The 26,638-nt window shown below is 42.9% G+C and overlaps 1 protein-coding gene across 1 annotated transcript in view; it reads left to right on the top strand.

The window, feature by feature from the left end:
• The window catches only part of LOC126262662 (probable salivary secreted peptide), a 38,777-nt gene extending 15,792 nt beyond the window's left edge, over positions 1 to 22,985 (top strand). Inside the window, exons 2-3 of the mRNA XM_049959432.1 lie at positions 11,012 to 11,336; positions 22,817 to 22,985. Coding sequence (XP_049815389.1) covers positions 11,012 to 11,332 — 321 coding nt within the window. The 3' untranslated portion in view covers positions 11,333 to 11,336; positions 22,817 to 22,985. The remainder of the gene's footprint in view (positions 1 to 11,011; positions 11,337 to 22,816) is intronic.
• The last annotated feature ends 3,653 nt before the right edge of the window (positions 22,986 to 26,638 follow it).

The following is a 26,638-nucleotide window of genomic DNA, read 5'->3' as shown; positions in this document are numbered from 1 at the left end:
TATGCATCGTCATAGGGGCGCTACTAGCGCGAAAGTTATGCGTCCCCTACTAACTTCCGTTCGTGTCGCACAACACCCTCTTTGTGTTAACGAAGTTTTTTCTGTCAGTGTCTACAGATTACACTAGCATTGCTAACTTATTCCATAAAAGCAACGGACCACCTTGAAATCCAAAAGGCGTGCAACCAGTAATTATAAACAGGAAAGAAGGCGAGAGAATGAAAACCGAATGAAGGAGAACGGTGACACGCTAGCCAGCCGTGCGGTAGGAGCTGATCCGAGAGGCGGCCCAGAACTTGACCTCTCCGAGTCGGCCTTTTTCGGACGGGGAACCTCGGTGGCCTCTGGTCACAACACAGTGCAGTGACCCCGAGGCGACATCGTCAAGGAACCGGTTGCAGGCGCCCTGTTTTCGCCGACTGCAGCTGACTTTCGTTGCGTCATAGATCCTCTCGTTATGAATGGCTCTGCCGTTACACGTACCATTCATATCCGATTAGCGTTACCGTCATCACGGGAGCGGGACAACGGATTAGTTCTCCTCTAGAAACCACACTTCACTTTGTGGACTAATACCGATGAAAATGATAAAATAGCGAATGGTTTATGCCAGGATCAGATAGAATCTCCACATCGTATTTATTTTAATCGCTAGAGATGTATGTGACCGATATCTATTGCTCCACGAATAGTTTCGTCTGTAGAGGCTGAGCATCGAAAATAACGGACTGGGGACAGTAAGCATGTGAAATCTGTTTGTTCGATTCCTTGGTTGCTGACAACGATATAATCTCGATTAACAATGCATTAGACGCATTTCGCGTTTGCTTCATTGTGAGAAATTTCCAGTGGCGTCAGATATGTTTACATTTAATCCTAATAATTGTATTTAAAACTGTAAAAACACGCTCTCTCCCAGATTACAAATGGCTGACCAATTTATTTAGCTTGTTTTGTGCTTGTGCATACTTCAGAGTTTGTTTCACCTTCATACTGTTTTCGGTAGTTTTTTTGATGCAATATAAACTATTATTTGTTGCACTGTGAAAGCTATTGTTAAAACTTTTTATCACCGTTCTAATCAGGCAACTCCGCATTAGCGACTACGGCTTATAAATGATTTTGCCCTTTCCTGGTCCAGCTTGTAGAATCTGTGGTTTCTGGCAGAACAAAGTATTTCATTCATTTTTTTGGAAGTTATGTGATGACCTCGACGCTCAACAGCGAACGGCCGCGTTATCGAAATCCAAAGTTTCTTATTATTTTATTAACAGAAATATATGTAGTCTGTGACTTGGTCCTTAGCAAGGACCAGTGAGTAAAGGTGTGAAACTATGGCGTTTCTGTCAAGAGGTTATCTTACGTTGACACTTCCAGTTCGCCTTTAACAAAGCCCAGGTCCAGCTTTTGTCGACAGATGGCTCTAAACAGTCTACTTGCTTGTTAACAAACCAGTGTACGATCTGCCAACATCATCAGGATTCGATTCCATACACAAATTTCTGTGGCCATATCACTGACGTGTTTCATTGCCTGTATTTTGCACGTCGGTACAAACTTGTTTCGCGTTATCCCGTCGGGTATCTTTTCTAATAGGTAAAGTTCTCATATTGTGAGAGACAGTGAAATGGAAAAGAGTAAATGTCGAAACTTTCTCAGGCAACTTCAAGATTATCTGAACAAGAAAAACGATTTACCCATTGTCTTTTTTAAATTTTCTTGTAAAAATTTTTATAGTTATTTCATCGTTGCAACCAGCGAAATATTTACAAAAGCTACACCTTTTGTATTCAAATAATTCCTGGCTGCACAGTTGAATGCTCCTGTCAGGAAAATCGACGGTTCAAGAAAACTCCAGTTGAGGATATAGTTTTTTGTATATATTCTATTTTCTTATTCGGAATTTAAATTCACATAAATATTATTGTATTGTTTTCAGTCTTGCGTAAAGAATCTACCATGCAGAATATTACTGTAGTCATACTTTTTAACGAAATAAATTAAATCAACGGTAAATTGCATCGGTTCTACCCAAAACGCAGCTTTAAGTCAGTATTATAAAATTATATTTGATTTCGATAATGAACGAATGAAGTAACGCCATTTTTTAAAGTACACTATTTTGAAATAAATCTCGTATGTTTCGCTGGGAACAAGGAGCAAAGATCCATTATGTTCTGCTGGAATCAAGTTATCCAACAGAACCCTAGCATACTTTTACCACTGACAAGGTCAAGTAAATGGACGTACTAGTAAAAATTTTGAGACCTTTTAAATCACAAAAACAGTCAGATACTGCTGATAGAGCCTCCAATAATTCAGAAATAACATTTTATCACACATGTCCAAGTTGTTCTACCTAATTTCTGCGTCACTTGCACAATTTCACGTCTATTTTAAATCCAATATTTTTACACACTTTCTGTGACTACACTACTTGGCTTTATCGCGAGAACTGAAGAAATTACTCACTACAGCTGATATACGTATTTCACACATTGCCTTCGTATTATGCTATGAGACAGCGCCGAGTTTAACACTCATCCAAAACAATACAAAACACAACGCCGTACTCGCACTTGTGACAATATCTAGTCTGGAATTTACGACAAATTTATTCAATTTAGTGTCTGAAGACGTACTAAACGGTTCCACACTCATGAATGACGTAAGACTGTTTTCCACCGGACTCGTCACATCACTCTTCGTTTGTGCTTAACTGTGCACTTCACGTCTAACATTGCTCGGTGATACGCATTAATAAAATTGCAGTGAACGATAACAGTTGCGAAGTACCTGGCAATCGAATGGTTAGGTTAAGTATGATCAGTGCGACTATTGTTACAGCTATACTTCTATCTCACAATCCAATGACAGCAGCTTGTGTCATTGTACATCGTACGCTTCAGCATTTTCTCTCTCTCCTCCCTCCATATTCCCCGCCCCCCCTCCCTCTCTCTCCCTCTCTCCGTATGATAACTATCAATGTGCCCATTACGCGATATATACATAGTACACATAACGTGTTTTCAGAATAGGTATGAGATATGTCTTTAACAATGCCGCGGCGACCAAACGCATCCTTTGTACCTAGTTTTTCCAGTAGTGTGTCATGGTTGTCAGAAGGTCTTAAAAAAGAAAAAGGAAAAGGGTAAGGTGGAGGAATGTCTTTCACCCCTTCAGTTAACGTATCTAGCGAGGTAAGAACACATCAAAAGCGAAACTTGCGACACCTTTTTTTCTTCTTCTTCTGTTTCTTGTGCCTTTGTCCCGCATCGGCGCGGGGTCGGCGTGGTTACTAATGGATTTGGCACAGCCAGTTTAACACGTTCGCTGCCATCGGCGCACCAGCGCGCCCGGCCGATACTGGTGCACATGCCGTGGACGCGCCTGCGCCGGGAGAGACTCAGCTGTTGCGAGGGACCACAGTTCAGTCTGGCACAGCCATTCGGTGTCGTTCACAGTGTAGGCACTCTAATAACGTATTGTTTTCAATTTTTACGGGTGCGGTTCGCGTTTTTTCCCTACAGTTTTTCTCTGTTGTGGGACTGAAAATGGGAAACAATAGTGACACGGCGGGCCCTTCAGAACCTAAGAAACATAAAATACGGGACACAACAAAGTACAAAAACTAACGGATGCGGAATTATTACGAATATTAGAAGAAAGCGATTCGTAAACGGAATTGGCCAGTGGGGAGGACGGCTGGGAATCCAGTGAAGAGTCTGATGGAGCCGAGTTTGCTTTAGATGAGACTGTAGAAATGGCCGTGAATCCAAGCGACAGGGAAAGGGCAGAAGGAGTGGTAACATGTGGTAACGTAGCTGATACAAGTATTGCATTGGAAAGAGAGCCAGTTGGAATGCCAAACTGCCCGTTTATAAGAAATGAGGGACTGATAATTCAACCAACGGGAAACACTCCCTTAGATTATTTTCATCTTGCACTGACGGACGAATTTCTATTGAAAGTTGTAGAAGGAACAAATCGAAACGCAATTGAATTATTCCTTCCTGTGGGAACTAAAGAACTATCACGAATAAATTGTTGGAAAGATGTGACGGTTGGCGAATTGTTAGCATCCTTGGGCGTTTTCCTGCACATGGGAAATATAACGATGAGGAAGTTGCAGGACTGTTGGGAAAAGGACCCTTTATTTCACGTGAAAGGAATTGCCGGTAATATTTCACGAAATGGTTTTCTTCTAATATTTATTTGCTTGAGTGTAATCGGTAAAGTTCTTGATTATATCTTTCTGAGATTTGACATACATTGTATTTCAGAAATTTCTTCAAGATCTTGTGTTTGGTTTTGGATGCTGTTTCTACTATATTTTTGTTCAATAAATATGTCGTTTGTCAGTAGGATGTTTCGTTTTATTTTTGAATATAAAATAAAAATGTAGTACTCTAAACTGCCACAATTTTCAGGAAAAACAAACGAGACAAGCTAGCGCGTCCATTGCCATCCGCTACAGAATGTGGCCTGATGTGCCACTGACGCCTTAGTGCGCCTCAAAAAACTAAAAAATAAAAAATAAAAAAAATTTGATTCACGAGAGTAAATCTCATCTTTTACTTATATAATAAATACTAATAAATACATTTTATATTAATTTTAGCAATACAGTTTGATATTCTATTAAAAGAATAATTGGTTACGTGGCAACGCAAGGCCAATTACAGTGGCAGCGAACGTGTTAAGGCGTGGCCGAATGCCTCTCCTATCGCCACCTCGTTACCTCCTGGGACGGAATACGTGTGTTCCGACTGACTGCACTGGACTCGCTTTCGGGAGGACGACGGTTCAAGCCGGCGTCCAGACATTCAGATTTAGGTTTTCCGTGATTTTCCTAACTCGCTCCAGGCAAATGCTGGGTAGATTCCTTTGAAAGGGCATGGCCGGTTTCCTTCCCCATCCTTGACACAATCCGTGCATTTTCTCCGTCTCTAATGACCTCGACGTCGACGGAACGTTAAACCCTATCTTTCCTCCTTCCTTTCAACTGTCTGCGTTTAGTGTTATTCATGTGAAAATTAGGTAAGCTTATCTAAATGTTTGCAAATCGTGTAATTCAGTTGGTACATGGACACTAGCCCGCTATTTACCTTGTAGGATGTGGGAAACCGCCTAAAACACACACCCACGCTGGCCTGCACACCGACCTTTGTCGTTAATCGGCCAAATGAATTCGATCTGGGTCCGCCGTCCAGGAAGCTGCCCTTTAAGACGCACGGCTTTCCGGGCAGGTGAAACTTGTGACACCAAAAACCGGGCAGGTGAAACTTGTGACACCAACAACTTGAAAAAATTAGGGCAGTTCAAATGCGCTACTAAGGTGAGTAGGTAAAGCAGATCTTACCGCCTTAAAGTCTGAGTTCTGAAAAACGCTTCTCTTCTCCGACTGCTGGACTAGAACGTAATGGTTCTAACCACTACTAATAATGCCACGGGCGGAGAGGTGCTGAAGTTAGCCCTCATTAACACATTAGGCGGCCTTAAAGTTCGAGGACCATCGAGAGACTACATTCAGTCGATGTAGCTGAGGCCATCTACCGTCACAGTTGGGAGTCTGATCTCTGGTCGCGACCTCAACAGGAAGGCCATAAATGCTATACGTCATTCTGAATCCTTAGATGGAGATAGTGACGAACGCTGACGTCATAAGTATCGTGAGTACTCTCAGTGTTCACTCTTAGTACATAAACAGCACAAACTTGTTAAAATTTTCATGGACACTTGTTGACAGACTGCCTTTGGCTTCTGACCCTCGTTCTTCAGCAGACTTTTGTTTGGTGATTTTTCTGACGTTTCACCAGCACGACTGACTGACACCGTCAGAGCTTCAACCTCCACTGCTGGTGGTGGACTGGACGTCGCGGGGAGTGAAGCTCTGACAATGCCAGCCACTCGTACTGGCGAAACGTCAGAAAAATCACCAAACAAAAGTCTGCTGAAGAACCCGCGACAGAAGCCAACAGGAAGTTTGTCAAATAAACAGAATTCTGCAGTCTACAAAAACAGCCAACTGAGGTCCAATAACGAAGTATCATTGCCCCTTATCTTTTCTTTCTGTGTAATTTTATCCATGCCGGATGTCGTTGAATTCCGTGATTGTTATTCAGTTAATAATTGTTGAAGGAGAGCGCAACCAGCCCTCTCTTATATTCTTTCTTCGTTTTTATTTTTTGTGCGACTTGTTTTCGGCAACACGGATCAACCTCAGGTCACTGTTGATGCGGTATCTGCGGCCGATATTAGCACGTAGCATAGAGAAATAATACGTGCCGGTGTATGGGAAGTATATGTTATTAATTCCTAAATAACACACATGAATAAATGTTCATTACTGAAAATTAAACTTAATTTGAAAGTTAAATTCTGTTTACAAGTAAGTTACATGTAAAGCAGCTGTTATCTTACACTGTCTCCAATGTACCCATGTCTTTTGATTAAGAGTTGTGGAATGAGATAAACTATAACAAACTTCAAAAGAAATGTCGAAGCAATTTCGAGTGAATGTCGCTAAATTAATCATAATACTGTAGTATTTACTAAAATTATTTAACTTTAATAAACAAAATTTTCAGCTTGTCATTTTCACGAGACTAGTTCCTAGAATAAGTGTAGCTTTAGAAAATTTCAAGAAGTAGAGAGAGTGAATGTGAGTGTGTTTATGGGTTGGTGTTTGTGATAGTCTTTGAGGGCAGAGTATAGAGTACCGTTGCAGAGAGCTGTGTATTCATTTATTGTTTGTTGTAGTTCTGTTTGGTAGTTTTCCTGAATTGTTAATTTTTTTGGGCACCTGATGTCTGTTGGGGTGTGTTGGTATCTATTGGAGGAAAAGTGCAAAGTCCAAAAGGAGAGACGTCTACAGACGTTAAAGTAACCTCTGGCGTGCCACAGGGGAGTGTTATGGGACCATAGCTTTTCACAATATATATAAATGACCTAGTAGATAGTATCGGAAGTTCCATGCGGCTTTTCGCGGATGATGCTGTAGTATACAGAGAAGTTGCAGCATTAGAAAATTGTAGCGAAATGCAGGAAGATCTGCAGCGGATAGGCACTTGGTGCAAGGAGTGGAAACTGACCCTTAACATAGACAAATGTAACGTATTGCGAATACATAGAAAGAAGGATCCTTTATTGTATGATTATATGATAGCGGAACAAACACTGGTAGCAGTTACTTCTGCAAAAAAACTGGGAGTAAGCGTGCAGAACGATTTGAAGTGGAATGATCATATAAGGTTAATTGTTGGTAAGGCGGATGCCAGCTTGAGATTCATTGGGAGAATCCTTAGAAAATGTAGTCCATCAACAAAGGAGGTGGCTTACAAAACACTCGTTCGACCTATACTTGAGTATTGCTCATCAGTGTGGGATCCGTACCAGATCGGGTTGACGGAGGAGATAGAGAAGATCCAAAGAAGAGCGACGCGTTTCGTCACAGAGTTATTTGGTAACCGTGATAGCGTTACGAAGATGTTTAGCAAACTCAAGTGGCAGATTCTGCAAGAGGCGCTATGCATCGCGGTGTAGCTTGATCGCCAGGTCTCGAGAGGGTGCGTTTCTGGATGAGGTATCGAATATATTGCTTCCCCCTACTTATACCTCCCGAGGTGATCAAGAATGTAAAATTAGAGAGATTCGAGCGCGCACGGAGGCTTTCAGACAGTCGTTCTTCCCGCGAAACATACGCGACTGGAACAGAAAAGGGAGGTAATGACAGTGGCACGTAAAGTGCCCTCCGCCACACACCGTTGGGTGGCTTGCGGAGTATAAATGTAGATGTAGATGTAGATATAGTCGAGAGAAAAGAAATAATAAACCAAGACACATCTCTCTGCAACAGAACTCTATTCTCTATTCTCAAGGAGCTATCGGATAAGACTCATCCCATACAAAGGCGTGCGCGCACACACTCACCCACTTACACACAGACACAAAAGTAACTAAATAAGTAAATTTAAAAAAAAAACGAAAGCCACAAACCTTCGCCTACTTACACACACACACATACACACACAACACACACACACACACAAACACACACACAGATTCAAAACTCCCGCCCAGAACACATTCAAATGTTCAGCTGCCTGCTATCTTTTACGTAGTCTGCAAACAGTAACAGTGAAAGTTTAAATAGTGCTGTTTTTCATAGTCAAGGTATTGAGGAAACCGCCGGCCGGATTGGCCGAGCGGTTCTAGGCGCTACAGTCTGGAGCTGCGCGACCGCTACGGTCACAGGTTCGAATCCTGCCTCGGGCATGGATGTGTGTGATGTCCTTAGGTTAGTTAGGTTTAACTAGTTCTAAGTTCTAGGGGACTGATGACCTCAGAAGTTAAGTCCCATAGTGCTCAGAGCCATTTGAAACATTTTTTTCTTGATTGAGGAAACCAGAAAAAGTGAAACGTACTGCATACAGACACACACACACACACACACACACACACACACACACACACACACACACACACTTAATCTTCCAGACAGTATCAATTAATGTTAGGCCTCACTAGAATATTCCCAGTCGTAAAATTTCAAGGCAAATAAGCTTTCTACATATGTTCTATATGGCTGCAGATGATTAATTGTGAAAGAAAAGCAACTGCAAAACCACATGTGTGGTAAAAATTCTATACACAAAACTTGTCTATTTCTCAAATGTAAAATAGTTTCTTAAAAACTCCTATGTGTACAAGTAGTCAAGAGCATTTTCCCATTCATGATGCTGAAACTAAAGCGAAACATGCCTGGATAATAGAAGAAAAGAAAAAAAAAACATTGTTTTGCTCAAGGCAGATCCCTTCTATAAACAAATTTATTTGTAAGCAAACATGGACTGATGAGCTAAAAGCTTCAAGATGTTTACAGTAGTATTGTTTTTTATTTAGCCTACTGAATGCAGACAAAGAACTTAGTGCTGCAGAAACTTTATTTCATATTTCCGGCCGTAGGTTCCTTATTGCAAAATGTTTTCAGTCTCATCCTCCGAACTCTGCGTCTGCAGCTTCTGGACGAGTGGCTAACGTTGCTGCCTCTGGATCACGGGGTCCCAGGTTTGCTTCCCGGCCGGGTTGGGGATTTTCTCTGCCTGGGGACTGGGTGTCTGAGTTGTCCTCATCATTTCATCATCATTCGTGGACGTGGCGAGATTGGACTGTGTACAGATTGTGAGTTTATACGGGCGCTGATAACCACGCAGTTGAGCGCCCCACAAACCAAAGATCATCATTATTTTTCCAAAGCTGTTTCATAGAGGAAGACTGCACTGTAGTTCCTTCTCTAGATTGTCGCACAGATGACAGAATGGTAGATATCGAAATAGGTGACAGAGGGATATAAAAACAATTAAAATCGCTCAAAAGAGAAAAGGCCGCTGGACCTGATGGGATACCAGATCGATTTTACACAGAGTACTCGAAGGAACTTGCCCCCCTTCTTGCAGCGGTGTACCGTAGGTCTCTAGAAGAGCGTGGCGTTCCAAAGGATTGGAAAAGGGCACAGGTCTTCTCCGTTTTCAAGAAGGGACGTCGAACAGATGTGCAGAACTATAGACCTATATCTCTAATGTCAATCAGTTGTAGAATTTTGGAACACGTATTCGAGTATAATGACTTTTCTGGGGACTAGAAATCTACTCTGTAGGAATCAGCATGAGTTTCGAAAAAGACGATCGTGTGAAACCCAGCTCGCGCTATTCGTCCACGAGACTCAGAGGGCCATAGACACGGGTTCACAGGTAGATGCCGTGTTTCTTGACTTCCGCAAGGCGTTCGATACAGTTCCCCACAGTCGTTTAATGAACAAAGTAAGTGCATATGGACTATCAGACCAATTGTGTGATTGGATTGAAGAGTTCCTAGATAACAGAACGCAGCATGTCATTCTCAATGGAGAGAAGTCTTCCGAAGTAAGAGTGATTTCAGGTGTGCCGCAGGGGAGTGTCATAGGCCCGTTGCTGTTCACAATATACATAAATGACCTGGTGGATGACATCGGAAGTTCACTGAGGCTTTTTGCAGATGATGCTGTGGTGTATCGAGAGGTTGTAACAATGGAAAATTGTACTGAAATGCAGGAGGATCTGCAGCGAATTGACGCATGGTGCAGGGAATGGCAATTGAATCTCAATGTAGACAAGTGTAATGTGCTGTGAATACATAGAAAGAAAGATCCTTTATCATTTAGCTACAATATAGCAGGTCAGCAACTGGAAGCAGTTAATTCCATAAATTATCTAGGAGTAGGCATTAGGAGTGATTTAAAATGGAACGATCATATAAAGTTGATCGTCGGTAAAGCAGATGCCAGACTGAGATTCATTGGAAGAATCCTAAGGAAATGCAATCCGAAAGCAAAGTAAGTAGGTTACAGTACACTTGTTCGCCCAGTAATTCAATATTGCTCACCAGTATGTGATCCGTACCAGATAGGGTTGATAGAAGAGATAGAGAAGATCCAACGGAGAGCAGCGCGCTTCTTTACAGGATCATTTAGTAATCGCGAAAGCGTTACGGAGATGATAAATAAACTCCAGTGGAAGAATCTGCAAGGGAGACGCTCAGTAGCTCGGTACGTGCTTTTGTTGAAGTTTCGAAAACATGCCTTCACCGAGGAGTCAAGCAGTATATTGCTGCCTCCTACGTATATCTCGCGAAGAGACCGTGAGGATAAACTCAGAGAGATTAGAGGCGACACGGAGGCATACCGACAATCTTTCTTTCCACGAGACTGGAACAGAAGGGAGAACCGATAGAGGTACTCAAAGTACCCTCCGCCACACACCGTCAGGTGGCTTGCGGAGTATGGATGTAGAAGTAGATCTGAGCTCTGCCAAATTTTTAAAACATCATTCTGTAACCTCCTATGTATCACCTGTACATACTGTTGCAGTGGTAGCCACAGCTGTGGTAGACCATTGGTATTGCTGTTCTAGTGAACTTTTACGGTTTAGTGGTGTCTCGGTTGACCGTGTTGCCTGTGTGTCTGCCGGTACAGCTGGGGTCGCTGCGCAACAGCTCGCACAACCTGGTGCTGGGCTGGCGCCAGTACGGGGACCGGCTGCTGCTGCGCCAGACGGTGCACAAGGGCTCGCGCTTCTTCGGCGTCGTCACGGCCGAGTTCTCGTACCCGCCGCCGCACTCCTACCCCAGGCCGGCCAACATCACCGCCGTCTACGCCATCGACCTCAAGAAGGACGGCCACGGCGCCTTCGTCAACCTCACGTCGGGCGGAGTCGGGATGCCCAGGGTGTCGCTGCGCTTCAAGTCCCAGCGCGGGCACGGCATCAAGCACCTGGTCGAGGTCTACGGCAAGTGACACGGTGGGTACGGCGCCAGCCAGTCGCCGACCCAACGACTCTCCTGCGTCCAGCTGGGTCGTCAGTCTTCTGAATGGCCTGACGCGTCCCGCCACCAATTCCTCTCCTGCGCCAACCACGTCTTCTCAAACATCATTTCCACCATACATCCTCAGTTATTTTCTGGATGTATTGCAGTCTCGCTCTTTGCTACAGTCTTCGCCCTCTACAGTTCCTTCTGTTACCATAGAAGCTATTCCCTGGTGTCTTAACAGATGTCATATCATCCTGCCCCTGCTTCTTGTCAGTGTTTTCCATATATTCCTTTCCTCACCGATTGTGCGCAGGGTCTCCCCATGCCTTACCTTATCAGTCACCCTGATTTTCAAAATTCGTTCAAAAATGGTTCAAATGGCTCTGAGCACTATGGGACTTAACATCTGAGGTCATCAGTCCCCTAGACTTATAACTACTTAAAACCTAACTAACCTAAGGACATCACACAGATCCATGCCCGAGGCAGGATTCGAACCTGCGACCGTAGCGGTCGCGCGGTTCCAGACTGTAGCGCCTAGAACCGCTCGGTCACTATGGCCGGCTCAAAATTCGTGTGTAGCACCAATCTCAAACGCTTCGAGTCTCTTCTGTTTCGGTTTTCCCACAGTCCATGTTTCACTACCATGCAAAGCTGTGCCCTAAATGTACATTTTCAGAAATTCTTCCCCAAATTATGGCCTACGTTCGATACCAGTAGTCTTCTTTTGGCCAGGAACTACCCCTCTGTCAGTGCTAGTGCTATTTATGTCCTCATCGGTTCCTCTGTAAGCCGCGCGGGATTAGCCGAGCGGTCTTGGGCGCTGCAGTCATGGACTGTGCGGCTGGTCCCGGCGAGGGTTCGAGCCCTCCCTCGGGCATGGATGTGTCTGTTTGTCCTTAGGATAATTTAGATTAAGTAGTGTGTAAGCTTAGGGACTGCTGACCTTAGCAGTTGAGTTCCATAAGATTTCACACACATTTGAACATTTTTTTGCTCCCTCTGTAATGAATTAATTTGCTTCCATGCTAGCAGAACTCGAATGAAACAGTCACCTCAAATATTCGCATATAAAGTAACACAACTCCCTAACTTCGTCTACTTTGTGGTCACCTGTGCCGAGGTTAAGTTTCTCGCTGATCTCATTGCTGCTACTTCACATCACTTTCGTCTCTTTCCAGTTTCCTCTCAATCCACGTTCTGTGCTCATTAGACTGGTCACTCCTGTCAACAAATCTTCTAATTCTTCTTCACTTTCACTGATGGTAACAAAGTCATCACCGAATCTTATCATTGATATCCTATCACCCTGAATTTTGAACCCAGCCTTGACATTTCTTTTATTCCCCTCATTGATTCTTCGATGTATACATTGAACTCTAGGGGCGAAAGAGTGGATCCCGGTTTTACACCCTCTTTAACCCTAGCACTTCGTTTTTGGTCTTCCACTCTTATAGTCTCTTGTCTTTCTTGTCAGCAACTTGGGTGCATGAGCTCTTAAGCTGCTTGTGGGATTAGTCTCGCACTTGTCGGCTCTTGCAAGTTTCGGAATTGTGTCGATGATATTTTTCCGAAAGTCTGACGTATGTCGGCAGCCTCATGCACGCTTCACATCAACGTGAATATTAGTTTTGTTGCCACTTCCCAACTCCCCCCCCCCCCCCCCCCCCCAAATGATTTAAGAAATTCCGATAGAATGTGGATAAATGCGAGCTAATGCTCATAATAGAAACAAATCAGCGAGAAACGTTTGGCGCCTCACAGGTTTTAATATGTCGGGGTAATACTAAGAGGCCAAATGAAATGTGACGAACTCACTTGTAGCGGAGGCAAATTGAAGACTTTGAATTGTCTTGGCTAGAAAACGTAGTGTATCCTTAAAGAAAATCGGTCACAGGATGGTGGCGTGCCCGATACTAGAGTGCTGCTCCAGCGTTCCGAGTCCCTGTAACACAGGCATGACAACAGCCATCGAACGTATTCAGAAGCGCTGGTGTAATAATGGTGATCAGGAAACTTAAATGGGAACATTTTGAAGAAAGGCGGCGTTGTTCTCGCGGAATTCAACTGGGCGTATTTAGAAACCTTGTATTAGACAAAGTCTGTCCATCAACTGCGCTGAAACAATCGTATCCGCTCGGTTACGTCCTCGTATTAACGCGACCGCTTCCGGGACGGATGGTAGGACACATTCTGAGACGTCAAGGGAGCACCAATTTAGTATTGAAGGAAACTATGGGGGGTTTGTAGCTCCTCGCTATCTTCGAGCGATTTCCGTGGACTGCTTCGGCGTTTTGTGGTGATACAGGAGGCCTGCTTGTATTTTTACCTTTGCATAAACATCCTGCTTCTTCAAACTACACTTGCCAGTTGCAAACGTCTTTGTAATTTGGAGGTGCTTCATTGTATCGCTGATTAAATCTTCAGTGCACCTGATGACACAATGACAATTGTTAAGTTAGAACAGGCACAGTGCCTTCTGTTCGGGACCCCGCCACTTCCACTTATGAAACGGAATCGTACGCATCATCGCATATCCGCCTGCTTCAGATTGACTGCGCATGCGCGACCATCGAAATTGTGAACTTTATTTTACGTTCTCCGTAATTTTTATCTACGTATCGCTATGCGTTAAATACTTATACCCCTTTTGAAATCGCTATATTATTTTGAATTCTTCAGTATTTAAAATGGTTTGTAAGATGTAATTGTATAAATAATCAAAGAACTTGCCTCAATTATACACAAACATACATTAGTGAAACAATGTAAAAGCGATTTCCACTCATTTTCGTAAGAATCTGTTTAAATCACAATACGGAAGAAACGTGTAATGTATTGGTACAGATTTGTAGACAGTATCAAGTTCAATCCTTTTAGTAACCCTGGTAACTAATACCACCAGCAAAAAACGTGAATTGTCATTTATAATCGTTTTCCTCCTCATCCATTGATATGAATATTTACCACCCCTATACCTCATGTTAGACCTAGGAAAACACTGTAAATGGAGCAGATATATTCGTTCCTATTCCCAATTCATTGTAATGTTGGAAAACGATCTTTCGTCATTGAAAAGATTAACTGTCAAAGAAAGTACGCACCACATATACGAAGAGGCTACGAAACTCCAATCAGTTCGAAAAAATAACGTAATCTTTGGTTAAACCACCTAACGCAGCTGAATTTACAGAGATCAATTTCTATCATTTTTACAAATATTCGACAGAGTCACTTTTCCTACATTATTGCTGCAGATCTAAACACTGCGTGAAACTGGAGCAACCGGAAAGCGTTGCTATAGTAAATATTATAGTTATGACTCGTTAGGAAATGTGTGTTTGTTTGGCATTTCAATATGCTGCCGCGAACGCAGTCTGCGTAAACATGATTACTCCAACTTTAATGAAAAATATACGGGAAAAGGATTTCTCTGAAGATGTGTTATATTGTAATTCTACTCCGGCTTCTCAGCAAACGAAAGGTAAAGCACGCCTCAGCTACCGATAATGCAGCCGTGTGTCGTGCAGTCTCTGCACTTAGCGACAGCACCAGTCCGGTGGGACACGAGCCCGTTCACACCTCTCGTCCATACTGAGTGTCAACAAGCGCACGCCTCACACTCATTGATCCGAAGCCGCTATCGAGTGGCCCGGAGCTGATAGGGAGAGCTGTCTCGTGTCCGAAGTGAGATAGCGCAGGATTTCGGCACTGAAGGTGCGAGGCGTCGCAGACAGCAAGCGGTTAGACGCAGGTGTTACGGACTGCTCTCTGCCGACAGAACCACCCGCTCCACCGGTGTCTCTCAGGTTACACTGCGTATGCGGATCGCCTCTGATGTCTAAATCAGTCGCCGACAGTTCGAGCAAACAGCCGTAATAAAGTGTAAGATTTCTAGTTCATTTCTGGTATTCAAGAAAGGTGATGTGAGTTTTTTGGCTTTTCTGTGTTTAATCTCTTGAACTGAAACTACCAATCTTTAAAAATCGGGTCTCTGTGTTCCGAACAATGCTAGTTGTGCAGTTACGGAAACTGAAACTGTGTAACTGTATTTTGAAGTAACTGTGCTTAAGTAATTAGAAAATCAAACTGTAAACTAAATAAGCTTTCCTGTGAAACCACGTATTGTGCAGGAGTGAAGAGTGCTACAACCCTGACGTCACAATACGTGACTTGCGATTCCAACATAAAAGTCAAGAAAATGAAAATTCTACATAAAATTAATAACTGAATGTTGAAAGAATGAGCAACAAAATATTTCTTTAAAATCAGCTGTCAATTTACGTACGCACCCTGACTGAAGAAAACACTCAATGGTACACATGCAAATATAATACTGCACTGTGAGAATAAGACTGTCTGTATATGAAATGAAATCTGAACCAAAAAAGCTAACTATGAAGGTCCCAACCGTAATCTGTCTGTTCTGTAAAACTGGCTCTAACAAATTATGGCTTAACTGTAGCAATGGAAACTCAGTACTGTTCGAAGTGACGAACATAAAATATGCAGGGCAGCAGCAAGCAAGCTAAATAAGAAGTAAGACAGCTTGCCCAGTGCAATGCGAGAACATGCAACTGTTCTGAAGAATCATGCTGCACTTTTTAAGAAACTGTGTTCCCCTCTGTGCATTGCAGTGACACACATAACCAGAAAATGTGAAAATTCCTTCGTGAGGAGACGGTGGTGGAATATGAATTCGCGAAATGATTCAAAGTAACTGACCTTTAAAAACCTGTATAGCAAAAGCAAACTCATTGTCTGACTATTACAATCATCTTTACACAATTTATCCTTTATTACAAATTTTACTCTCCCAAATAATTAATTTCTGAAAATGGTAAACGAGTAGTATAACATATAACCTCTAAGTGGAAGCCATGTAAACTGATTAGTTGCTCACGTCGGAACAATAAAGCTGACTAACCCAAACCAATAAAGAAAAATTCCCCTAAAACCTTCCACTACTCAAACATCATAACTACACACAAGTAAGAAATTTGACTTTTCCTCATTATCTTCACTTTTCTAATTAATCTTTACGAAATCATAGTTCACAGTTCATCCTTCTGTACGTTTGTGTCGTACCGCAACGACAATCCTACTTGCAACCAATGATCACAGTGTTCTTCTATAGAAAATGTATGCAGTACAAACATGAAACATCACACATGTAATGAAAATATAAAGCTCACATCTCTTTCCTTGAATACCAAAAATAAACTAAAAATCTTACAAAATGCGTAATGCAGTCAAAGCATTCACTTGTAATTACGATCCAGGTTTGCACCTGCATCCATCTTACACCAGCGTAGCAAATATGAGGACCTAATTGATGTGTCTGGTAAATTTCTACGGAATAGAAATTTTGTTGAGGTCAATAACTATCTGAAAGCGTGATTCTTGCAGCCGTTTCGTTCAAACTACGAAGTTGCAACGCCGAGTTATTTGTTCGCGACTGTCGTAAAAAACAGGTGTCAGCGCTTCGTAGAAACGAATGAAGAAAAATGTCGTGCTATAATAAAACTTTTTATTCAAGCGGTTGGAAATTTGTTGACATAAAAATGAGGGAAGTTGATAGCGGTTCTGTGTTGGCACTCCGTATCGATTTTTACTGGAGAAATGAGTAAAAAAGTAGTGGCACGAAATTCGAGATTGATACTGTACAGATTCGGGAAATCTGTCTTACGAAGACATTATGACAGTTTTTCTGTGTTTCATGCGAGACTGGACCAGTGGTAATTAAACCTTTCCTCAACGTCAGTGTCGAGGAATGGAAAAACCACGTGATAGTTAGCAATAATTGGCACAATCCTTCAGTCACTTTTATTTTTATTTTGCCACTAGCATGCTTTTCGACGATCATTCCCTCATCTATATGTGGCTAAGGGTACTTTTACATTGCTATTTTTGTTTGTAACAGACACATGTGTTGTTTGGCAAACAGCGCTGTGGTAGGCAGGTCGCGTGCCATCGTGCACTGGTAGATAAAAGTTTGAGTTATTTACAGCACCTTATAAAATATATTTGTTTTTTGCTGCCATAGCGAACTCCATGTGCCTGTCACTATACTCTTCCCAATCTAGCAATATTTACAAGTCTCACAGACTCTATGTTAGCTTTCATCAAGACTCTCATCATAGGGCAACAGTTACTTCGAAGGTATGAAGATATATTTATGTTATGTATTCTTATCTCTACATGGTAATACAACAATGTGAATTAATTATTTTCATTTAAAAAACGATAACTTACAGGAAATCTGTCATTTGGATCCACCCACTTCGGCAATTTTATATTATTGCATCATGTAACCAATGTGACACTGAGGCGACAAAAGTCACGGAACACCCATATGCATCTAAGCATGTGGTGGTAGCATTGTGTACACAAGGTATAAAAGGGCAGTGAATTGACGGAGCGCACATTTGTACTGAGATGATTCTTGTGCAAAGGTTTCCGATGTGATTTTGATCACTCGACGGGAATTAGCAGACTTTGAACGCACAATGGTATTTAGAGCTAGACGCATGGGGCATTCCACTTCCGAAATCGTTAGAGGAATTCAATATTCTGAGATCCAAAGCATCAAAAGTGTGCCGGCAGTCCCAAACTTCAGCCATTACCTCTCACCACGGACAACGCAGTGGCCGACGGCCTTCACTTAACGACCGAAAGCAGCGGCGTTTGCTTAGAGCAGGGCTTAACAACTGGCCAGTTTTGAGCGCGAGTACTCGCGTCTGCTCAGGCACCTGCTCGCGAGCAGGTGCAAGGTCGCGGAGTAGGGGGGAGGGGAGGGAGGGGAAATGCGCGCGCACGTTTGAATGTGATCTCGCGTTCTTAGCAGATTTAACTAGCCATCTGAATGCTTTGAACATTTTACTACAAGGTAAAGATCTGCTAATTACTCATTTCATAGATCGAATACGAGCTTTTAAAAAGAAATTGACACTTTCGGTGAGTCAGCTGGAAACAGGAAACCTAGCTCATTTTCCTAAATTATCATCCATGCAAGATGTTCACAAAGACTGTGAACGTTATTCACATAGTTTAGTTGACCAGCGCTTTCAAGATCTGACAGCACTAGACAGTGATTTTGATCTGTTCTCTCCATATTCAGCGAATATTTAAGAGATTCGTCCTGAGCTGCAGCAGGAAATTATTGACCTGCAGTGTGACAGAGAATACATAGACAAATATCAGAACAAGAAAAACATTTTGGAATTCTAGAGACACTTCCCTCAGGACAGATTTCCTCGTTTGCACAAACTGGCGGCTACAATAATATCAATGTTCGGTTCCACGTATGTTTGTGAACAACTGTTCTCTGCAATGAAATGTAACAAGACGCGCTGAGAAACGCATTGTCTGATCGAAATTTAAACTGCACGCTGCGCCTAAAATGCACAAGAACAATTACTCCGAACATAGACGCAATTGTAAAGGGCAAAAAGTACAAGATAACCGAGAATCCCACACTTCAGTGACACCTTTTATTTTGTAACAGTTCACAAATTAATGCGAATGTAGAGGCATACACTAAGCTAATAAAATTATGTGGCATGTGTACATTCTCCTTTATTTGTTTCATTTGTCGCAGTAATAATTCGTGAGTGATATCCCTGCAGGTGGCCGCGGATTTACATTGACTGGCGGCAGCTGTTGTGTGCCCCACGTGACTTTCCCCACTCTCCACTCTGGTCCGGTAGTGGGGGTAGCGTGCTCGCGCTGCTCCGTGCTCGCACCTTGCTGCTCACAGCTTGCTCCGCCAGCACGTATGTTGTGAAGCCCTGGCTTAGAGTGTTCTGTGTCAGTAGAAATCAGCACTGCATGAAATAACCACAGAAATCAATGTGGGACGTACGACGAACTTATCCGTTAGAGCAGTGCGATGAAATTTGGCGTTAATGGGCTATGCCGGCAAACGATCGACGCGAGTACACTTGCTACCAGCACGACATCGACTGCATCGCCTCTCCTGGGCTCTTGGCATATCTGTTTGCCCCTAGACGACTGAAAAATCGTGGCCTGGTCAGATGAGTCCCGATTTCAGTTGGTAACATCTGATCGTAGGTTCTGAGTGTGGTGCAGACCTCACGAAGCCATGACTCCGGTTGTCAAAAAGGCGCTGTGTCAGCTGGTGGAGGCTCCAAATGGTGTGGACTGTGTTTATATGGAATTGACTCTGATTCTACTGAACCAATCATTGACTGAAAATGGCTATGTTCCGCTACTTGGAGTCCATTTGCACACATTCTTGGACTTCGTGTTCCCAAACAACGATGGAATTTTTATGGATGACAATGCATCGTGTCACCGGGCCACAGTTGTTCGTGATCGGTTTGAGAAACATTCTGGACAGTTCGAGCGAATGATTTGGCCACCCAGGTCGCCCCACTGGAATCCCATCGAACATTTATGGGACATAAACGAGAGATCAGTTCGTGCATACAATCCTGCACCGCCAGCACTTTCTGAGTTATGGACAGCTGTAGAGGCAGCATGGCTCAATATTTCTGCAGGGGACTTCCAACGACTTGTGGAGTCCCTGCCATGTCGATTTGCTGCACTACAACGGCCAAAATGATGTCCGACACGATATTAGGAAGTATGCCACGAATTATGCCACCGGCCGGCCGTTGTGGCCGAGCGGTTCTAGGCGCTTCAGTCCGGAACCGCGCTGCTGCTACGGTCGCAGGTTCGAATCCTGCCTCGGGCATGGATGTGTATGATTTCCCTATGGTTAGTTAGCTTTAAGCAGTACTAAGTCTAGGGGACTTATGACCTCAGATGTTAAGTCCCATAGTGCTTGGAGCCATTAAAATTATGTCACCTCAATGTATTTACAAACATTATGAAGTAAAAATTAAAAGTAGAGGTAGTTTACGTAACTGTTGTTTACATTTTGCTGGTATAACATAAACATATTCGAAAATGTTTTAAAGAAATTGATTTGTGTTCGGCTTTTTGATTCAGTAGTAGTTGTGCGATCTGCTGGTTGTATAAGAAAACCTCAACTTCTTTATACGGCTCTATCTTATAGCCTCTCTATAATTTATGCGCTATTTTTAGATTGTTGTTCAAGCTTTCAAATTCATGTCGTGTGTTCAAAAATGCTTTACTTTAACACACTTTTCAAATTAATTGAAACGTTTGGCCTTAACACTGACTGCTGAATGGCGCTCACTAGGGGACTTAACATCTGAGATCATCAGTCCCCTAGACTTAGAACTACTTAACCCTAACGAACCTAAGGAAATCACACACATCCATGCCCGAGGCAGGATTCGAACCTGCGACCGTAGCAGCAGCGCGGTTCCGGACTGATGCGCCTGGAACGGTTCGATCACAGCGGCCGACCATGTCGTGTGTCTTTGATATCTGTTGCTACTGCTGATCCGTCAGGTTTTGTTGTATCGGAAAATGTCGATGTGTTCTGTAAATTGGACACTAAAGTTACTCTTAGTTTCGTCTCCATCCGACAGGATTACCCATAAATCGTTTGATAATGAGATTGGATATCTCGAAGCCGAAAATGTGAATAAATAAACCAACAATGTCTTAAATGTGGATATGGAGGGTTATTTATTGCTTTTCTTAGAATTTCAGTAACAGAACAAACTTGGAAATTACATGAAGTTCCGCTTTGGTGACCCAGACTTTCGTTATCAGAATCTTATACGAATGACTTCAAAAATGCTAAATTTGTTGTTGGACATAGTGGAATGTTCCTGCTTCAGTCCCTGTAGTTTCATGAATTTCCACTGGTGGCGGCGCTATACCTGGCCTTCAAAATGGAGTCTGCAACGAAGGTGTGTTCCAGGCAGAGAGCTGCACTGAGTTTCTTTTGACGGAAAACAAGAGTATCGCAGATATTCATAGGCACTTGTGGAATGTCTTTGGAGATCTGGCATTGAACAAAGGCACAGTGAGACGTTGGGCGAGACGTCTGTCATCATTGCAACAACAAGGTCGCGATAACCTGTCGAGATCCCCCACTTGCCGGCCGGCCGCACACAGCTGTGACTCCTCCAATGTTGGAACGTGCGGCCACTAACATTAGAGGCGATAGAATGAACTTCTCCGTGACAACTCAAGGCCTCACACAAGTCTGCGCACCCGAGAGTAGCTCACAAAACTTCATTGGACTGTTCTTCCTTGTCCATCCTTTAGCACAGCTCTCACACCTTCCGACTCCCTTCTGTTTGGCCCAACAAAGGATGCATTCCGCGGGAAGCAGTACGTACGTAGTTGATTGGGGGGGGGGGGGGGGGGGGTGTTATTGACACAGCAATACGTTGGCTTCGACGTCGACCAGTCGAGCGGTACCATGCCGACATACAGACCCGCCGAGTAAGGTGGCAGAAGGCCGTTTGCATTGAACGGAGATTATATTGAAAACAGGATTTCGTAGCTAAAAGGGTGGGGAATAATATGGTTTATTGGAGTCCTGAATAGAACCAACTTACTTTCAGAAAAAAATGTGTTGCAATCTTATTGAACACACCTTGTAATTTCAGTACCAGAATAGAAAGGGACACAGAAAAGTTGCGAGCACGTGGATGAGAAGAACTAAGAAAAAATCTACACCAAATCTGTAAAAATTATCTGATCTCAGAAAAAGGAGAATTTCGTTTTATGGCCACTTGGTTCGGATGTACCCGGAGAAATCCACTAAAAATATTTGACAGTTTCGACAAAAATCCCAAAGCGCATATCAGTTGGTTTAGGGAAGTGAAAATGGACTTAGCAGAAATTAACATTACGAAAGCAGATTTCTAGACAAAGCAAGCTTTCAAGACGTGATTAAGAAGTTCGAAGGTTTTCAGGAAAAGGTCAGAAAGTGCATCACTGTATGGACAAATGAAAGAAGGGAAAAAACCGTGACAGACTGAAGATGTACGGGAAAGACCGAAAAATCAGGAAAGAAGAAAAACATCATGAAGGAGCTACCTCATGTGGCCCATAGGTGGCCGAAATCTAAGTATTTTTTTCTAATCCATTCTTAACCCGGTAATACCAAAAGTAATTTACGCATCACGCAGGAAAATGTGTATCTAAACAGGAGATCTTCAAATTTATTTTACAAGAAAAGTACCTGCCAGGCCTATATTAGAAAATGCATTGTAGCTGATTGAGTAGAGACAGTAACATGAGCAATTACATTTTAATAAAAATTAGAATCTTTAATTGCACGGATGAAGAGGTAGAAGATAGGTGTTACCCGTCATTTCACAGATAATATATGTCAATGTTTGTAAATGGAGACAAATACCTTCACCAAGTTATAGTGTATCTGAATTATAAAATTTATGTGAGTGATTGTAAGTAATGGTTTCTCTAAGTAGGCTTACTTCGTGTCAGCAATATTCACCCTGCGTTGTTATACAAATGTGTAGCCACTTAAAACCTTAATTTAATAAACGTTAGTACTGAAATAATATTTGAAATTTGCTCGAATATGTTTCAGGTCAATAACAGAGGGTTTCAGACATTTCTTCTTACCTACTGACGATGTGCGATATCTTCCAGGGACAACGATACCAACTGACTCAACATAATTTTATGAAATTGTTGTTGATTTATTTACATAAAGAAGCCAGCTTTTGTTATTGCTGCATGTTTTTGTTGTATTACAATAAAGTCATTTTTATTTAAGAAAGCATTCCTTCCTTGCCTTGCCACAGATTGTGACTATATGAAGCCCAGATATGTCACATTCTGGTTTATTGGGTCAACGCCAATCACCGATACTGAATTACTTAGCTGGTCAAGCTTCCACGCCGACGTAATAAATGACAGATGGGGATATTTCCTCAAGCAATAAGAGAAAACTTTCTAAGTATGATGGGGTAGTCACGTCCGCTTCTTGTTTTGAGCGAAGCACAACGTGAATGCTGTCTCGGCTTGCAATGTGGAGTACATTAAAACTAAGTCTTTCTTCATCTAGAAGGTTGGTTTGAAGTCCACAGTGCTTCACTAGACAGGATCTTGGTGGAAGTGGTATTCCCTTGACTTCTTCTGATCTAAGTCCATCCACTGAACAAGGAACCCAAACTACAGCGAAACTGAACAGGTTCATAAATACAAAACATTGCGCTTCCAGAAAATTTCTTATCCAACTGAGAGTGATGCCCCCACCTTTTGGAATGGAGGTATGACAGTAAGCCGCAAGGGATACGGTAAGGGACAAAAAAACGAAGAGCTCATACATTACGTACAATAATCGCTAGAAACTGTTTTTTTCGTCTTATTTTACTTAGAATTTCGTTACTAAGCTTTGCAACATTCACTGAATATCGGAACAGCTCTGTGATAGTACTAAGCACTTTTTAACACACGGATCTCAATATTGTCTTCTTATCCAGACGAAGTCGTCAGACGTAAGAATAACTCCTGGAGCATTGCTTGGTGGGAGAGTTGACGGCCCGTCCCTCTTCAAAATGTACGTACACTGCGCCTTTGAGAGAAGTCTCTAACCGAAACTGCACATACTACAATGACAACAACAATGTCCGTTCTTAAAAATTGATTCCTCATTTCATTTTGCGACAAGGTTTCATCTTGCAATACTGGTAAGTATTAGAAGTACACTTCACATATCACAGATCTACATGGTCACACTTTCATTGGATTATGAACGGAAGAGTATGTGTTACATTGCGTAACATTTGAAGGTACTGTTTTATCTCAAGGGCGTGCAAGCGGGGAGAGCGAGAGAGTGCCAGTGTCGCTGCATCTACATCTACATGACTACTCTGCAATTCACATTTAAGTGCTTGGCAGAGGGTTCGTCGAACCACAATCATACTATCTCTCTACCATTCCGCTCCCGAACAGCGCGCGGGAAAAACGAATACCTAAACCTTTCTGTTCGAGCTCTGATTTCTCTTATTTTATTTTGATGATCACTCCTACCTATGTTGGTTGGGCTCAACAAAATATTTTCGCATTCGGAAGAGAAAGTTGGTGACTGAAATTTCGTAAATAGATCTCGCCGCGACGAAAAACGTCTTTGCTGTAATGACTTCCATCCCAATTCGCGTATCATATCTGCCACACTCTCTCCCCTACTACGTGATAATACAAAACGAGCTGCCCTTTTTTGCACCCTTTCGATGTCCTCCGTCAATCCCACCTGGTAAGGATCCCACACCGCGCAGCAATATTCTAACAGAGGACGAACGAGTGTAGTGTAAGCTGTCTCTTTAGTGGACTTGTTGCATCTTCTAAGTGTCCTGCCAATGAAACGCAACCTTTGGCTCGCCTTCCCCACAATATTATCCACGTGGTCTTTCCAACTGAAGTTGTTCGTAATTTTAACACCCAGGTACTTAGTTGAATTGACAGCCTTGAGAATTGTACTATTTATCGAGTAATCGAATTCCAACGGATTTCTTTTGGAACTCATGTGGATCACCTCACACTTTTCGTTATTTAGCGTCAACTGCCACCTGCCACACCATACAGCAATCTTTTCTAAATCGCTTTGCAACTGATACAGGTCTTCGGATGACCTTACTAGTCGGTAAATTACAGCATCATCTGCGAACAACCTAAGAGAACTGCTCAGATTGTCACCCAGGTCATTTATATAGATCGGGAACAGCAGAGGTCCCAGGACGCTTCCCTGGGGAACACCTGATATCACTTCAGTTTTACTCGATGATTTGCCCTCTACTACTACGAACTGCGACCTTCCTGACAGGAAATCACGAATCCAGTCGCACAACTGAGACGATACCCCATAGGCCCGCAGCTTGATTAGAAGTCGCTTGTGAGGAACGGTGTCAAAAGCTTTCCGGAAATCTAGAAATACGGAATCAACTTGAGATAGCCTGTCGATAGCGGCCATTACTTCGTGCGAATAAAGAGATAGCTGCGTTGCACAAGATCGATGTTTTCTGAAACCATGCTGATTACGTATCAATAGATCGTTCCCTTCGAGGTGATTTATAATGTTTGAATACAGTATATGCTCGAAAACCCTACTGCAAACCGACGTCAATGATATAGGTCTGTAGTTAGATGGATTACTCCTACTACCCTTCTTAAACACTGCTGCGACCTGCGCAATTTTCCAATCTGTAGGTACAGATCTATCGGTGAGCGAGCGGTTGTATATGAGTGCTAAGTAGGGAGCTATTGTATCAGCGTAATCTGAAAGGAACCTAATCGGTATACAATCTGGACCTGAAGACTTGCCCGTATCAAACGATTTGAGTTGCTTCGCAACCCCTAAGGTATCTACTTCTAAGAAACTCATGCTAGCAGCTGTTCGTGTTTCAATTCATCTTCCCTGGTGAAGGAATTTCGGAAAACTGCGTTCAATAACTCCGCGTTAGCGGCACAGTCGTCGGTAACAGTACCATCGGCACTGCACAGCGAAGGTATTGACTGCGTCTTGCCGCTTGTGTACTTTACATACGACCAGAATTTCTTCGGATTTTCTACCAAATTTCGAGACAATGTTTCGTTGTGGAACCTATTAAAGGCATCTCGCGCGATGAGGAATGACGTAGAGGGAGAACGTTTGTCTGTCTCCGGTTCGGAGCTGCCAACAGACGAGTTCACGCCCATCGTACCAAACAGATGCAGTGATATATATTTGACGCGGAAGAAACATACACACATAAAAAAAGTTTTCCATCACCTGTACGGAAAATTGGAATAGAGATCAACAGAAATATCATTTCCCATCCTTTTTATTGATCATGAAAACCACATATTGCATGTTGTACCACCATATAATGAGAGTAATACCCAGTAGCACGTCCTCTTGCATTGATGCATGCCTGTATTCGTCGTGGCATACTATCCACAAGTTCATCAAGTCTCTGTTGGTCCAGACTGTCCCACTCCTCAAAGGCGATTCGGCGTAGATCCCTCAGAGTGGTGGGCGGGTCGCGTAGTCTATAAACAGCCCTTTTCAATCCATCCCAGGCATGTTAGATAGGGTTCATGTCTGGAGAACATGCTGGCCACTCTAGTCGAGCGATGTCGTTATCCTGAAAGAAGTCATTCACAAGATGTGCACAATGGCGGCGCGAATTATCGTCCATGAAGACGAATGCCTCGCCAATATACTGCCGATATGGTTGCACTATCGGTCGGAGGATGGTATTCACGTATCGTACAGCCGTTACAGCACCTTCCATGACCAGCAGCGGCGTGCTTCGGCGCCACATAATGCCACCCCAAAACAGCAGAGAACATCCACCTTGCTATAGTCGCTGGACATTGTGTCTAAGGCGTTCATCTTCACCGGGTTGCCTCCAAACACGTCTCCAAC

This window comes from Schistocerca nitens, chromosome 6, assembly GCF_023898315.1.
Source record: "Schistocerca nitens isolate TAMUIC-IGC-003100 chromosome 6, iqSchNite1.1, whole genome shotgun sequence".
NCBI lineage: Eukaryota > Metazoa > Arthropoda > Insecta > Orthoptera > Acrididae > Schistocerca > Schistocerca nitens.
The sequence above is the reverse complement of the archived record's forward strand: the minus strand, read 5'-3'. Positions and strand labels throughout refer to the sequence as shown.